The sequence below is a fragment of the Salarias fasciatus genome, chromosome 5, assembly GCF_902148845.1.
Source record: "Salarias fasciatus chromosome 5, fSalaFa1.1, whole genome shotgun sequence".
Taxonomy (NCBI): Eukaryota; Metazoa; Chordata; class Actinopteri; order Blenniiformes; family Blenniidae; genus Salarias; species Salarias fasciatus.
Window position 1 is genome coordinate 3527742 of NC_043749.1, and position 13067 is coordinate 3540808.

Sequence of the window (13067 nt, forward strand, 5' to 3'; positions counted from 1 at the left end):
CTGAGACATTTCTCCATAACTTCAATTACACATTCGCAGCAGCACTCTATTAAAAAGATTGTTCTTTTGTTCGACTGAATCAATGAGTCGGTCCTCATAAGAGTGAGTCACTTCTCTGCACAGGTGTGTGTTTCAGCTGTGAGGATGCTCTTTCTGGTCAAACACACATGTAGTCAGCACACACAGCTGCAGGTTAAAACACACAGCGTCTGAGAAAGTGGGTCACGCCGCATACATTCATCCAGTGGAAATGACAGAGGGTTTTACGTGTGGTTTGAAGGCAGTTCAGGCACTTTTTCAGCCTGGAAAAAAAAAAAAAAGAAGAAAAGTAAAGAGCCCTGACTGTAATGGGAGACTGTTGCCTCAAACAGCACCACCTGCTGACTTGAAGAGGAGCTGAGTGTGAATGGAGAACGTGCTGCCATATTAAAAGCATTTCACTCCACAGGGCTTTGAACTGCATCACATTCTGCAATAACACACCGACTCCATGCAGTGTGTGTGAGTCTGACACACTGGCTCAGACCTGGAGTGATGTGATTCTCTTCTGAGAGCTGAGGGAATCAATACAAAAATGTTCTGAATCTAGAATCAGTCTCATGGGTCAGTCATGTCTTTAAATCCATGAAATTGTGGCTTTAAGTTGTTCAGTCTTCTTCTGGCATGAGGGGAAAATGTTTGTGGGGGAGAACGAGCAAACTCCACTTAGAAAAGGCCGGAGAGGTCAACTGTCATGAAGTAAATACATATGGGCTGGACTACTGTTATTCTTATCATTGATTCAATATTGAGTTAACCAATTGGAGAGATTATTCATTAAAGGTGCCTTAAGGAGTTTCCACGTTTTATGCGAAACAGCGCCCCCTGCAGGCCTTGGGCGTAATGCAGCTTAGTGAAAAACTCGTGCCTGTGGCTCGCGTGCACGGAAGAGGGGAACTCCTTCCTCGCTCTTTTAGCAGCGCTCAAGTAAGATTTAAGTTTCTGTTACCTGGTGGAGTCTGTGTGGAGCTGTGGCAGTGCTAGAAGCCAGTCTTTTCTTACTTTCTGGAAGCTCCTGCTCAGTTTTTGCTCACTAAGCATCTGGCGGAGTAATGGTGGACAAAACGAAACTTAACAAGCCGGAGCGCGCATTACGTCATTCCTTTCAAATTCTCCCCAAAAAAATTCTGGTGCCGGACCGGCACTGCAACTTTCAAGTGACTATAAGCTATTTTCACAGCTTCACTACTTCCTGAAAATAACTGTGCATATTCATTTCCTGCCTTGCATTATTGGCCATACTGATTAATCGTTGTGTCTGGTTTAGACTGCTGCAACAAGACACACCTGGATTAATCGTTTTGGCCAATAATGCAAGACAGGAAATGAATGTGCACAGTTAATTTCAGGAAGTAGTGGAGCTGTGAAAATAGCCCATTTAGCGCTGTTAGAGGTACTTGTAATGAATATGTCAGGGCACATTGTACACATCATTAAAAATGTGTAACATATTTATGGTGGAAAATAAGTATTTTTAAGGTTGTAAAACTCCTTAATGCACCTTTAAGACATTAAAAACCAAATTTCTACTATACACCACAATTTTACTTGAAACATTTCATGTAAATGGAGCCGTAGGTCAGCAGTGTATTGCACAGTGTATGCGTATGATCCTCCTGTGACTATCTTCATAAAACAAAAACATAAACTCTACCATAATGAGCATACATGATGTGTTGGAAAGATTAATAGTTTGTATGGGGGTAAAAACGTGCCCCAGACACTGGATTGAACCGACAGTGCTTCAGTCCTTTGTGGCGTCTCACAGAACAATGACTGACGCAGCAGTGGGATTTTTTTTATACCCAGAGACCAGACACGGGATCTGCTGCAGAGCATCATCAACTCACCTCCAAAGCAAAACCTGTGACCTGGAACAGACCAAAAAAATTAATCAAAGTTTCCCCAAAAAATCAGAAATTAAAGAAGACACTGATATTAATGAATTTCCACCAGAGTTTGCATTTCTAGTGAGATTCAATGAGGCATAGCCAGTGAATTTAAAAACAATAAAAGTATTTCCTCATATATCAATAAATCATTTTAACTCTGGAGCATCATTTCACCAGCGTGTCAGTAACCTACATGTACAAATGTTGTTGAGTCAATGGGAGAGCAACAAGGATTTAACAGTTTTATGGCAGTCTTTTAATTAAAATGTAAATACAGTATGTTTAATTTTAATCAGCATGCAGGCATGTGATCACTTTTACTTCGAGACCAACGATGAAAGATGAAAGATGCTTTAAATGTGTTTAAAATCACCATCATCCTGCTGTCATCTCTGAAACCAGTGACCCTGCTGGATGAGAATGATGGCTAAAAATATTTAATATTATCTGAGTCCTCCACAACATCCCACAACACAATTTCTCTCTTCTATCTGTCATTCTTTAAGAAAAGTGCAGCAATTAGCGCTCTTGCCTCACAGCAAGAAGGTCCTGGGTTGAAATACCAGCCAGGGTCAAGGCCTTTCTGTGTTGAGTTTGCATGTTCTCCCTGTGAGTGTGTGTGTGAATTCCCTCTGGGTATTCCAGCTTCATCCAAAAACTTGGATGTCAAGTGAATTGGCAACCCTAAACTGACGCTAGGTGTGAATGTGTGTGCATGGTTGTTTGTCTCTCTGTGTTGGCCCTGTGACAGACTGGCTAACTGTCCAAGGTGTAACCTGCTCTCGCCCAAAGCTACTGGGATAGGCTCCAGTGCCCCGCGACCCTGAAAAGGTCAAAGCAGCCAGAAAAATGAATGAATGAAGATAACTTCATTCATCCCATGAGGATAAATCTACGGTAGTTATCACAGCTCAAAACCAAGAATATTAAAGATGAACAGATATTACAATAGTATGAATTATTAACAAGAACAGGAAACAAGAATAAGAATTTATAATAAAAACACATTATTGTTTTTTAAACACAAACAACTGACACTTCACAACAATACATTTCTATGCTTTGAACACTCACTGCTTAGTTTAACCCTGTGTATTATTGTTTAACTTTTTTCTGCCATAGTAATATTTTAGCTGTTTTCTGTGTCTTTTTTCTGCGAGGAGCTATATTGCAAGAATTTCCCCAGAGATAAATACATTAATTCTACTGTATTTTGCATTGTGTATTGTGTCGCAGAGAAATATGACAGAGTGGGCGCTCTTCTCTGTTTGGATCTTCGAACGTCGTCCTGCGTGCTGACGTAGTGACGTCATCGGGGGGCGGCAGAGCGGCGGTCTCAGCCTGTCTGTACGTGTATGTGTGTGTGTTTCTGTGTGTGTTTGAGTGTGTTTCTGGACCCGAGATAAAGCCAAAGCGGGTGTTTATCTCTCCGGGCCGACATGGCGGTTCCTGCGAGCCGCGCCGAGCTCCAGGTGGACCGGGGCGGAGCGGCCATGTCCTCCGGGAACAGCATCGACATCGACGAGGAAGAGTTGGAGAACATCACAAAGAAACACCGAGAGGACGACTCGGCGCTGCCGCTGCACTCCCCCTGGACCTTCTGGCTGGACAGGTACCGAACCCCCGGCCCGCTTCGAGGCGGGAGCCCGCCACGAGCCGGGGCAGACGGGGGGCAGGGGTCTGGATGGAGGCCGGAGGGTTTCCGAAGGCCTGCAGGAGGCAGATAGCGGGAGAGGTGCCCCCTTCTCCCCGGTGCGTTCATGCAGCTCGGAACTCGGAAAGTTCCCAGTTGAGCTGGGAATGCTCACATGACAAGAAGAAAGATACAACACTCAGACCTCTAGACTAAGACGACATGCCTCTGAAAATCAATAGTATCTATTGACACATCTGGAAACACTATTTATAAAGAATCAAGCTTGTTTTTCAGAGTTCATTATTGAAACAATACTTTTTAAATGTTGAGCCTCGTTTACGTAACATTTAAAATGAAACCGTATTGATTTTGTTTTTTTAAGTTATAAGTTTTGCATTAAAGCAGAAACATTTTGAAAACTATGTCTGTTTACATAAAATCAGAGAAACTAAAAACGATGTAGTTTTAATGGAGGACCACTAGAGGGAGCTGCTGGAAACTGGATCATTTTTTCAATTTAATTTCAGAAAAGTGAGATGTGCGATGTTTTGATAATGGTCACTGTGCACATGGGAATTAGAAACACAGTTGTATACGTCCGCACAAAGAATGGACTCATTTCTCTCGAAGGAAGTTTTGAAATGAGCCGGTCTGGTATCGTCAATCAAGCAAAATGCAGCAAGCGTCTGCGCTAACAGGGTGTAGGATTGAGGGCAGGATACACCCTGGACAGGTTGCTGGTCCATCACAGAGCCAACACAATACGGGCAGTTTCAGTTCACCAATGAATCGAAGTGGATCAAAGTGGAGGACATAGAAACTCAAGAAGACATCAGAAACACTGAGCCAAACCAGGACTTGAACCTGTGACCTTCTCTCACCACAACAGTGCCATTTAAACTGGTTTCACTCTCGCTTTCCTAACCAGACGTATCAAGTTACGCTGTTTAATTCACAACAACAGTGTAATGTATCCCTGCAGGTAACACTGTGTGTCACTGCAACGTGGAGGAGACTCACAAACACACACACTGTGTTTTCTCCTGTGTGCCACGATCTGAACAACAACCTGGACCCCGAGCCTGCTTCCTGCTCGGCAGCGTTTGGGCCGAAGCTGAGACATTTGTTCCATTTTCCTAATAAAGTCGCTGTGGTTTGAAGAACAGAGTTTTTCCAGCAATGCTCTTGTTGCAGCAGAACCCAGAAAGCAAACCGAACAGACTGGGGCCCAAAGCTAAACCCTCACATCGAAGCACACCAGATCCTGAGGCGCTGATAAACAAAGTGAATTAGGGACAGATATTTAAAACAGAAACTTATATTTAAGTGTTCAGTCATTAGAAAAGTTACTGATTTAGGATGAAAATTAAAAATGTAATTTCATGTTCACTTTTCAAATCACATTCATCTGTTTCTCTTCCTAAAAAATCTGTTTCATATTACTCTGAACAACTCTATTAATGACCTTTCTAAAGACGCAAATGCAGTTTACGTGAGAATATTTTCAAGCGAGAACAGTATTTTAGCTTTGAGAGCCTTCGATATTCCATACTACACTGGATCTGTCCTCGGAGTCAGGGCCAGGTTGTGGCTTTTTTCCTCTGCTTCAACCCAGAACAGGAGATCAGGTGTTGCTTTCTTCAGGATCATTTGAGGGGAAAAAGATCTTTTTGTCTGTTTTTCAGGTGTTTTGACACAGAAAATCTTTTTAACCACAGGCTCTGTGTCCTCTGGAATTGGGCTCACTGGGAGAATTGTTAAGTGTGTGCCTTCGAATTGCTTGTTTTATAGAAAATAACATTAAAGGAAACATTAATAACCAACAGAACTATCTGATAGCGACGTCACGTGTTGTGCCTGCTCGTAAATGACAGGTTTCTCAGTATTTTTCTCTTCCTCAAAGGACACATTCACACATAAATGTAACAGAACCTGTTGTATTTTCCCCAAAGCGTCTGAGATGGTCGGTTTCTGTTCAGCTTGTGTAGCTGTATTCGATGATAAAAGTTTATTTTTCTGCATAAAACTCCTCAAAATGAAGAGCGTCTGCTCTCTGGTTTTGCAGGTCGTTACCGGGCACCACGGCCGCAGAGTGCGAGTCCAACCTGAAGAAGATCTACACCGTGCAGACGGTTCAGGTGAGATCTGCCGTCCGTCCACCGCCCGCTGAGATCAAGAGCGTTTCTGCGCTAAAGAAAGAGTCTTGGTTTGTTCTCGGGAGCGAGCAGCTGCGACTCCTGTAGGTGAAGAGAGGAGGCTGCAGAGTGTGTGTTTCATCAGCTTGTTCTGATGCTGCAGCTTTTACTGTGATTGTCAGTGACGTGTAACGTTTTTACTGAGTAACGCTGCTGGTAGATCAACGGGAAGTGTAAAGAAGCAGTGAACCGGTCTTCTCTACGAAGCCCTCAGCTGGAGGAAAAGCCTCTCTGTGATGCTTCAGAACAGCTCCGATCTGTTCAGTCAACCTCCGGTGGTTCCCTGTGATTTCCTGCACCCTCATGTTAACAAGCAGACCCTGCAAACAAACCCTGCAGGCTGCGAGGCCCAGGCTCCAAGCGTCCGACTGGGAATTCAGAGGAAGATACAAGCTTGAACTCTTGAACCATTTTAGCCGAGCTTCACGCTTGTGAAGAAGCTGTGGCCGGGATTGGAGCCTCTCGCGGGCCGGTTTTAGCCCTCAGGCCTTACGTTTGACACCGTTGATCTACCAGGTTTCCCGGTAGATCAGCATTTATCATCGTTTGGATGGAATCAGGTTTGAGATTCTGCTGAAGCTGAAGCTGTTTTGTTGTGTTTTGTATTCCAGATGTTCTGGAGCGTTTATAACAACATCCCTCCAGTCACAGCCCTGCCGTTGAGATGTAGCTACCACCTAATGCGAGGGGAGCGACGGCCGCTGTGGTGAGTGCGGCGCTATCACTGGGAATACTCAAAATGACAGGTTTTGGTACAAATAAGACCATTCATTGCAGAGTACCGGAAGAACTGTAGTAAAACTTCATTAGTTAAAAATCAGCTTAAAATAGCAGTGTGTGTTTGTTTTCCTCCACCAGGGAAGAGGAGAGCAACGCCAAAGGAGGCGTCTGGAAGATGAAGATACCGAAAGAACACAGTGTAGGTCCTGACTCCTCTCTCTGGTCTGAAGGTTCCAAAGTGAAGCTGAAGTTTTTCTAACCTTCTGTCTTCAGTCCGCAGTTTGGAAGGAGCTGCTACTCGCCACGATCGGCGAGCAGTTTGCAGATTGCTGCGCTTCAGGTACAGGTCGCAGCTCTGATTCCGCCGCTCGTTAAATCTGAACTCTCTGTAACGCGTCTGCCGTTTGTCTCCTCCTCCTCCTCCTCCTCCTCCTCCTCCTCCTCCTCCTCCTCCTGCCTCAGACGACGAGGTCGTCGGGGTCAGCGTCAGCGTCCGAGATCGAGAGGACGTCGTACAGGTGTGGAACAGCGACGCGTCTCTCGCCAACGAAGCAAATATCCTGGGAAAAATCTACCAGCTGCTCCCGCACATATCTTTTAAAGCTGTTTTTTATAAACGTAAGTACATTTTTCTCTATATATTTCTATTTTTACTTTTTCAGCCCTGTTTACAGGTTTCTTCTCGTCTTCTTCAGCTCACATGGACCATCACGCCTTTGAGGGAGGACGCTCGAGACATTAGCTAGTAACGCACTTTCCTCCTCCTGCCTCCGTGTCGTTTTTAATCGGAACTCGCGGCCTCGACTCGAAGGCTCAGTCCTCGGCCCCATCATGGATTTTACTCTGCATTCAACGAGGAGAAGTAATCGATCTATTTTTGTAACTCAGTGACTGAAGCCTTGTTTGGCTCCGGGTCGAGGATCCTGGAAGCAGCCCTGAAGTCGTGTTGCTCTTTACACTGAGCCGTGTCCTCGGACCTCCTGAGGTTCTCTTCAGTGCTTAATTCTGTGCCAAAGCACCTCGTCTGCCACCCAGAACCTGAAACCCTTTAGGAGAGAACGTCCCCGTCTGGTTTTTGTCGGAGTTGTATCAAGTGTGCCTCAGACCGGAGGTCAGGGCGACGTGGGAATGTGGCACGCGGCTGCCGATATTCACAGTGTCCTTCAGGCAGCGAGTCGGAGCCCATTCCCACACTGCTTTTAGTTTATTTTTGTAAAAACCCCATCCTGGAAGGTGCCTCATGAGACACGCCGCTCTCCCGAACACGGTCCCGGGATCCGGGATCCGGGATCCGGGCTGCTGCGTCGTTCTGGAGACGGACAGCTTGTTTCTGCGCTCCGCTGGCAGCGTTCTGCAGTGCTCGTCTGTACTTGTTGCTCTCGCCAATAAATCAAGTACTTTGCTTTAGAGGTTGTCCTTTTATAACCACAACACACACACACACACACACACACAGATACACGCACACACACGCACACAGATCCACTTCAAAGGATGTCAGATCACCCTGCTTCCATACATGTTTCCATTCAGTTCATGGATTTCAGTTGAGAATATATTTCTAAAATGTGCTCCTGTCCACGTCTGTGCTGAGCTGCTGCCTCTAACCCTGTTAACACGCCGTTCTTTGTCGCTGCAGCTCAGGCTCCAGTAATTTAAAGCTTGTGGTATCTTTGCGTCACGCTGCTTTTTATAGCTCCACTTTGGACCGGACCGTAGTTACGAGGGGACAATGTACTTTGTAAGCCTTTCTTTTGCAGTCGCAATAAAAGAAAGCTGAAAATGCTCTTCACGTGGTTGCGGTTTATTTTTGCGCTGGTAAAATTAAGTCAGGGGTGCCAAACATAAGGTCTGTGGACCAAAATTGGCCCACAATAGGATCCAATCCGGCCCGCAAAACCACCAAATCCAAACCTGATTTTTTGAAATATAATCAAGACAAATTCGCACCTCTTCCTTTCTTTAGTGAGACCAGATGGAAACAAATCACATATCTACAGTTTCTGGAGGGAGATGTGAAGCCAGCTGAGGGTGACCCTCCGACCTCTGAGCTGCCAGAGGTCGCGGGGCGCTCTGCGACGACTGATTGCTCCAGCCACCTTTCCCTCTGCAAGCTTAATTTTCATCTGCAGACACAGTAAGAACCCAGGCGGCTGCTCATCAGAGACGCTTTAATGATCAGCGGGGAGGAGCGGAGCAGCTGACCTCCGACGAGAGCTTCCTGATTGGAGGGAAACGCTTCTGTTCTCCTCACACAGCCTGATTACTCCTCATTCTTTAATTAGACAAAAGCAGAGTGTGAAAAAGTTTGTTCTAAATATGTTTTTAATGACCATCACAAAGCTCGCTCTGGGTTTAATCGCCTAACGAGGATTCCTCTCCGGGTTTATCACCTGCATTGTTTCCAAATGAGGGAACACTCAAGACCCTGATGGGAAGAGTCCAGACAAAGCCTGTTTATTAGCTCCGTACTGTTATTAGAGAACCCACCATTAAACCAGGAAAAACAATTCAGGACTTTAAGGGTTCGGATGAAATGTTGTTTTATGCTTCTAATTAAGTAAAAATGCAGATAGACCAGTGTTCAACTTGCAGTAACGTGTTGGTTTTACCTTTGAGTTAAAGTATAAAACAATATTAATAACTTCATTCACTGATTTATGAGTTATTCTCATATAACGTCAAAACATAAACTGATATGATTAATTAAGTGATAAAAGAGAAAAACTGACCTTCAGTGCACCGATGTGTCATGAATGCACACTTGTTTTAGTAAAAACTGGACTCTGAGGCCTCATGTACGAGAAAACGCTCTGTTCTTCGGTTTGCACGACGTCGGAGCTCAGTGAAACTGAAAATACTACTTTTTAGAAACACTCCAAGATTCCAAAAAATTCCAGTCCTTAGGAATGTCAGTTTACTCTTCACTGTTAACGTTCTCAGCTTGCATCTATTTATTTCACAACAAAAACAAGCAACAGCGCCCACTAATGGCCGGGTCAGTTAACTACAGCGTTTTCAAAACATTGCGGTGTGAACGACAAACATAATTAAGATGTGTTTTCACTTGATTAGTTGTCGTGGAAACGGGGTCTGAGTGGAACAGACAAGAAACTCAGGTGAAGGAATCTGGACTCATCTCCAGAATTTACTATACAGTTTGTTAAAAAAAATCAGGAATATTATAGTAAAGTTATTTAAATGATAAAAAAGATTCCTTATTAAAGTTCCATGAGACTCAACCTCATGTAAAACCTAATAGTGTGGAAAGTGGAACGGCATCTGTATAAAGCAGGAGATCATTTAAAGTTGGGACCAAGTCACCCAACAGCTGGACTGAAGTTACAGAGGCCCTTGATCTTCGTCTTTTCTTGCTTTTTCTCCAGTTTTGCCACCGGGAGCAGTGAGGAGAGAAGTCCCCCCCACCCCCCACCCCCCCACTGCAAACCAAGAGGCTGCTATTCATTTGCTTAATTACCTCATTAACAGACAGCTAATTACTTTGTTGTGTGCAGCCCTGTACATGTGTGGAGAGGCCGTTATGTAACTGATAGTGATCCTCAATTAATTTCCATCAAGCCGGGGCCCTTAATCCCACACCACACCAACACAACATGGAGATTAATCCTGCTCATGGATCCAGTATTGACATGCAGATCAAGCCAGGGAATAATGAGGAAGCCATGATGGAGGGTTAGATTCCCCTTTCAAGACTGGAAATGCAGTTTTTATTCTCATTACACACGGGGGACAATCATATTTACAGCCTTTATAGAATTACAAACAGTAATCCCATTAAGGATGCAAAAAATGTATTTAGTGTAGGGAGAGAATGCAAGAGGAGATATTTACAAAGAGCAACTCAGCAACATGGCAGGAAACGGTGATTTACATCAACAAACAAACATAAAAAAAGCTTAATATATTTTAATGGAAATTTTTTACAACAATTAAAGGTAGGTTTACTCTTAATCTATTATCTTGTCTTATTTACATTCCCCTTATAATTATTTTTATTGTTTATATGTAATTAATTTTGGAATCTGTTTTAAATTGTGATTGTTTTTGGTGTGGATATTAATCTTGTCTGTTTTATAATCCTGTTTTTGTCTACTTTTTAAAATTTTCGTCTTTTAATTTTGTTCTGATGTTAATTTGGTGTGTCTTTTAAATGATTTTTTTTCGATTTGTGAAGCTTATATGAAAAGAGACATACAAAATTTTATATTATTATTATTATTATTATTATTATTATTATTATTATTATTATTATTAAAGATAATGTATTTACTGCACAATTCATTTTTTGTGCTTATAGTCTTAAGCTTTTCACTGTTAAGCTTTTATTGTGACTCATTTTATATTTGGAAATTCTATGCCAATGAGAGAAGCATTTAAAACAGGAAAAAAAAGATGAAATGTCTGAGTATTTTATTTTATTAGTCCCCTCTGTTGGCTTACAAATGTAAAAGGTTCCTGTTCAAAGTGGATGGATGTAGCAGTGATGCTGCAAAAACAAACTAAAGCTGTCATTGCAGGACCAATTTAATATAAATATGTTGCACAAAACCATAAAATGATCTTTGAAGAAGCTTAAAAGTGTGCAGTTTTGATTATTACAGTAAGAAGTCACTACAATATAAACTTATCTTTCGTATTCTTATCAAACATGCTTCTGGAATATAGTTTTTCTTTTTTTCAGGACTGAAAAAAGCTCAGCACAGATCAGCTCTACCTTCAGAGACTGAGGTAAAACTTGAGTTTAACAATAATGACTTGGATTTCTAGACTTTTCACGCCCTCGTGAGTGTCCACACTACAATAAATGATACTTTCAGACCATTTTGATATAATCTAACATACGGGAACAGAAGAAGAGTTCTTGTTAGTATTGAGCTCATTTTAAAGATGCAGATTGTAATACTACTTTGTACCACAAGGTGGTGCAATAAAGCTTTCTACCACAGGATGGTTCAACTCCTCCAGCTCAGGAGCAACACTTGATCTCAATTTGGATCAAATCACAAAAAAAAAAAAAAGAAAAAAAAATTAAAATCATATAAAAATAGCAATATCTCCAGTTGTATTTGTTTTATATTCTGACAATGTTCATTTGAAGATGTTTTTTTTTTTTTTTTTTTTTTTTACAACACCTATGATAAACAACCATAACTTGAACAAAAGGGAATTCTGGGATCTTATTTCTTCCTGGGATTCTCTACAGCTGTTGTTGCTTCTCAGGCTGCACAATTTCAGCATATTTCAACAGCTCAACCTCACAGTCGGGTTTAAACGTGATTATCAAAGTTTTTTTTAGAGGCAGCAAACTTTCCCTGCAGTGTGTCGGGTGTTCTCATCTGGGTCTCAGTGATGTCTTTTATCTGATAATTCCAGTAAAACTCTGGAAAAATACAAGTGAATGTTAAAATAAATCAGAAGAATGTATTCTTTGTTGCTTTGATTTTGTTTAAAAAAGTCATCACGCAACCAAATGTATTCAACCCAACTGACATGACACATGAAATAATCATAAAGAGATGCAAATATCTCCTGAAAGACAAAAAGTTTGATAAAACAGAGAAGCAAAACCACAATGAAATGCAAAAAAAAAAAAAAAAAAAAAAAAAAAAAAATCCCACAATGCCAAACGGGCTGGGTAGAAAAATCCCCCCAAAACCACGAGAAGGGCGACTGTGAACGTCACACAAACCAAGCATGAGGAGATGCAAAGTGATGTGAAATAATGTGAACCATGTGCGTAATGAGAACACAAAACAACCACAGAGCAGTTCTTCTTCATGTGTCACTCATCTGTTTGCACCTAAACCCAAATACATTAGAAATGAACTGTTTAAAATGACAAAATGTATTTCTGGAAATTTATTTCAACATTGAGATATGAACAGGAAAGAAGAAACTAGCATCATAATGTCAGGATATCTAAGACACTTTGATATTGAAAAAAAAAAACAATTAAAATTAAGTAGAAGATTAATGAATGGAAAAACACTAGAGTGAAGCCAAACACTCATACAGACCTTCATATTTTCAGGTCTGATCTGCTGTTGTTTTTGAGGTGAAGAATAAAAGAGAGAAAGTGGAGGACAGACAGGCAGATTGTGAGGAGGCTGGGGAAGAAGGTGGAGATTCTCCATTTAAGATAGTGTTACAGCAGCAGCCATCTGCTCCCTGAGGTCTTCCTCATCCTCCTCATCCTTCCCCCAAGCGCGTCGACTCAACCTGACCTTTCCAGACTCTGATCTCTTCATGTTTAGTCTTGTCCAGTCTGCTTACTCACAATGAAAAGGTGAATCACATAGCCTCTAGAGAGCTTTAAAAAGTTACCATAAAACAGCCATCCTTTGACAGGTCAGTGACTCTGAATGTCCAGAGGGTGGCGCTCTTCACTAAAGAAACAGCCCGATGCCAGCGGCTGGCCAGCAGCAGTCCCCTCACATGCAGCCATGATAAATCTACTCTGCTTTGCTGAGTTACTTGGACCTTGATCAAGGGCAAATAGAAAAATATCAGATAGAAATTAAGACATTTCTTTCATCTTTGTTAAAGCTGCGGCGATGAAGTGAG

At 42.2% G+C, this 13067-nt stretch overlaps 1 protein-coding gene across 1 annotated transcript; it reads left to right on the forward strand.

Moving 5' to 3' along the window:
- Window positions 1-3251: 3251 nt before the first annotated feature.
- Window positions 3252-8263, forward strand: LOC115388619 (eukaryotic translation initiation factor 4E type 3). Its single transcript, XM_030091834.1, has 7 exons — window positions 3252-3543; window positions 5633-5705; window positions 6374-6468; window positions 6621-6681; window positions 6756-6822; window positions 6945-7100; window positions 7178-8263. The coding sequence occupies exons 1-7, from the start codon at window positions 3371-3373 to the stop codon at window positions 7222-7224; spliced, it is 672 nt and encodes a 223-aa protein (XP_029947694.1). The 5' UTR covers window positions 3252-3370; the 3' UTR covers window positions 7225-8263.
- The last annotated feature ends 4804 nt before the right edge of the window (window positions 8264-13067 follow it).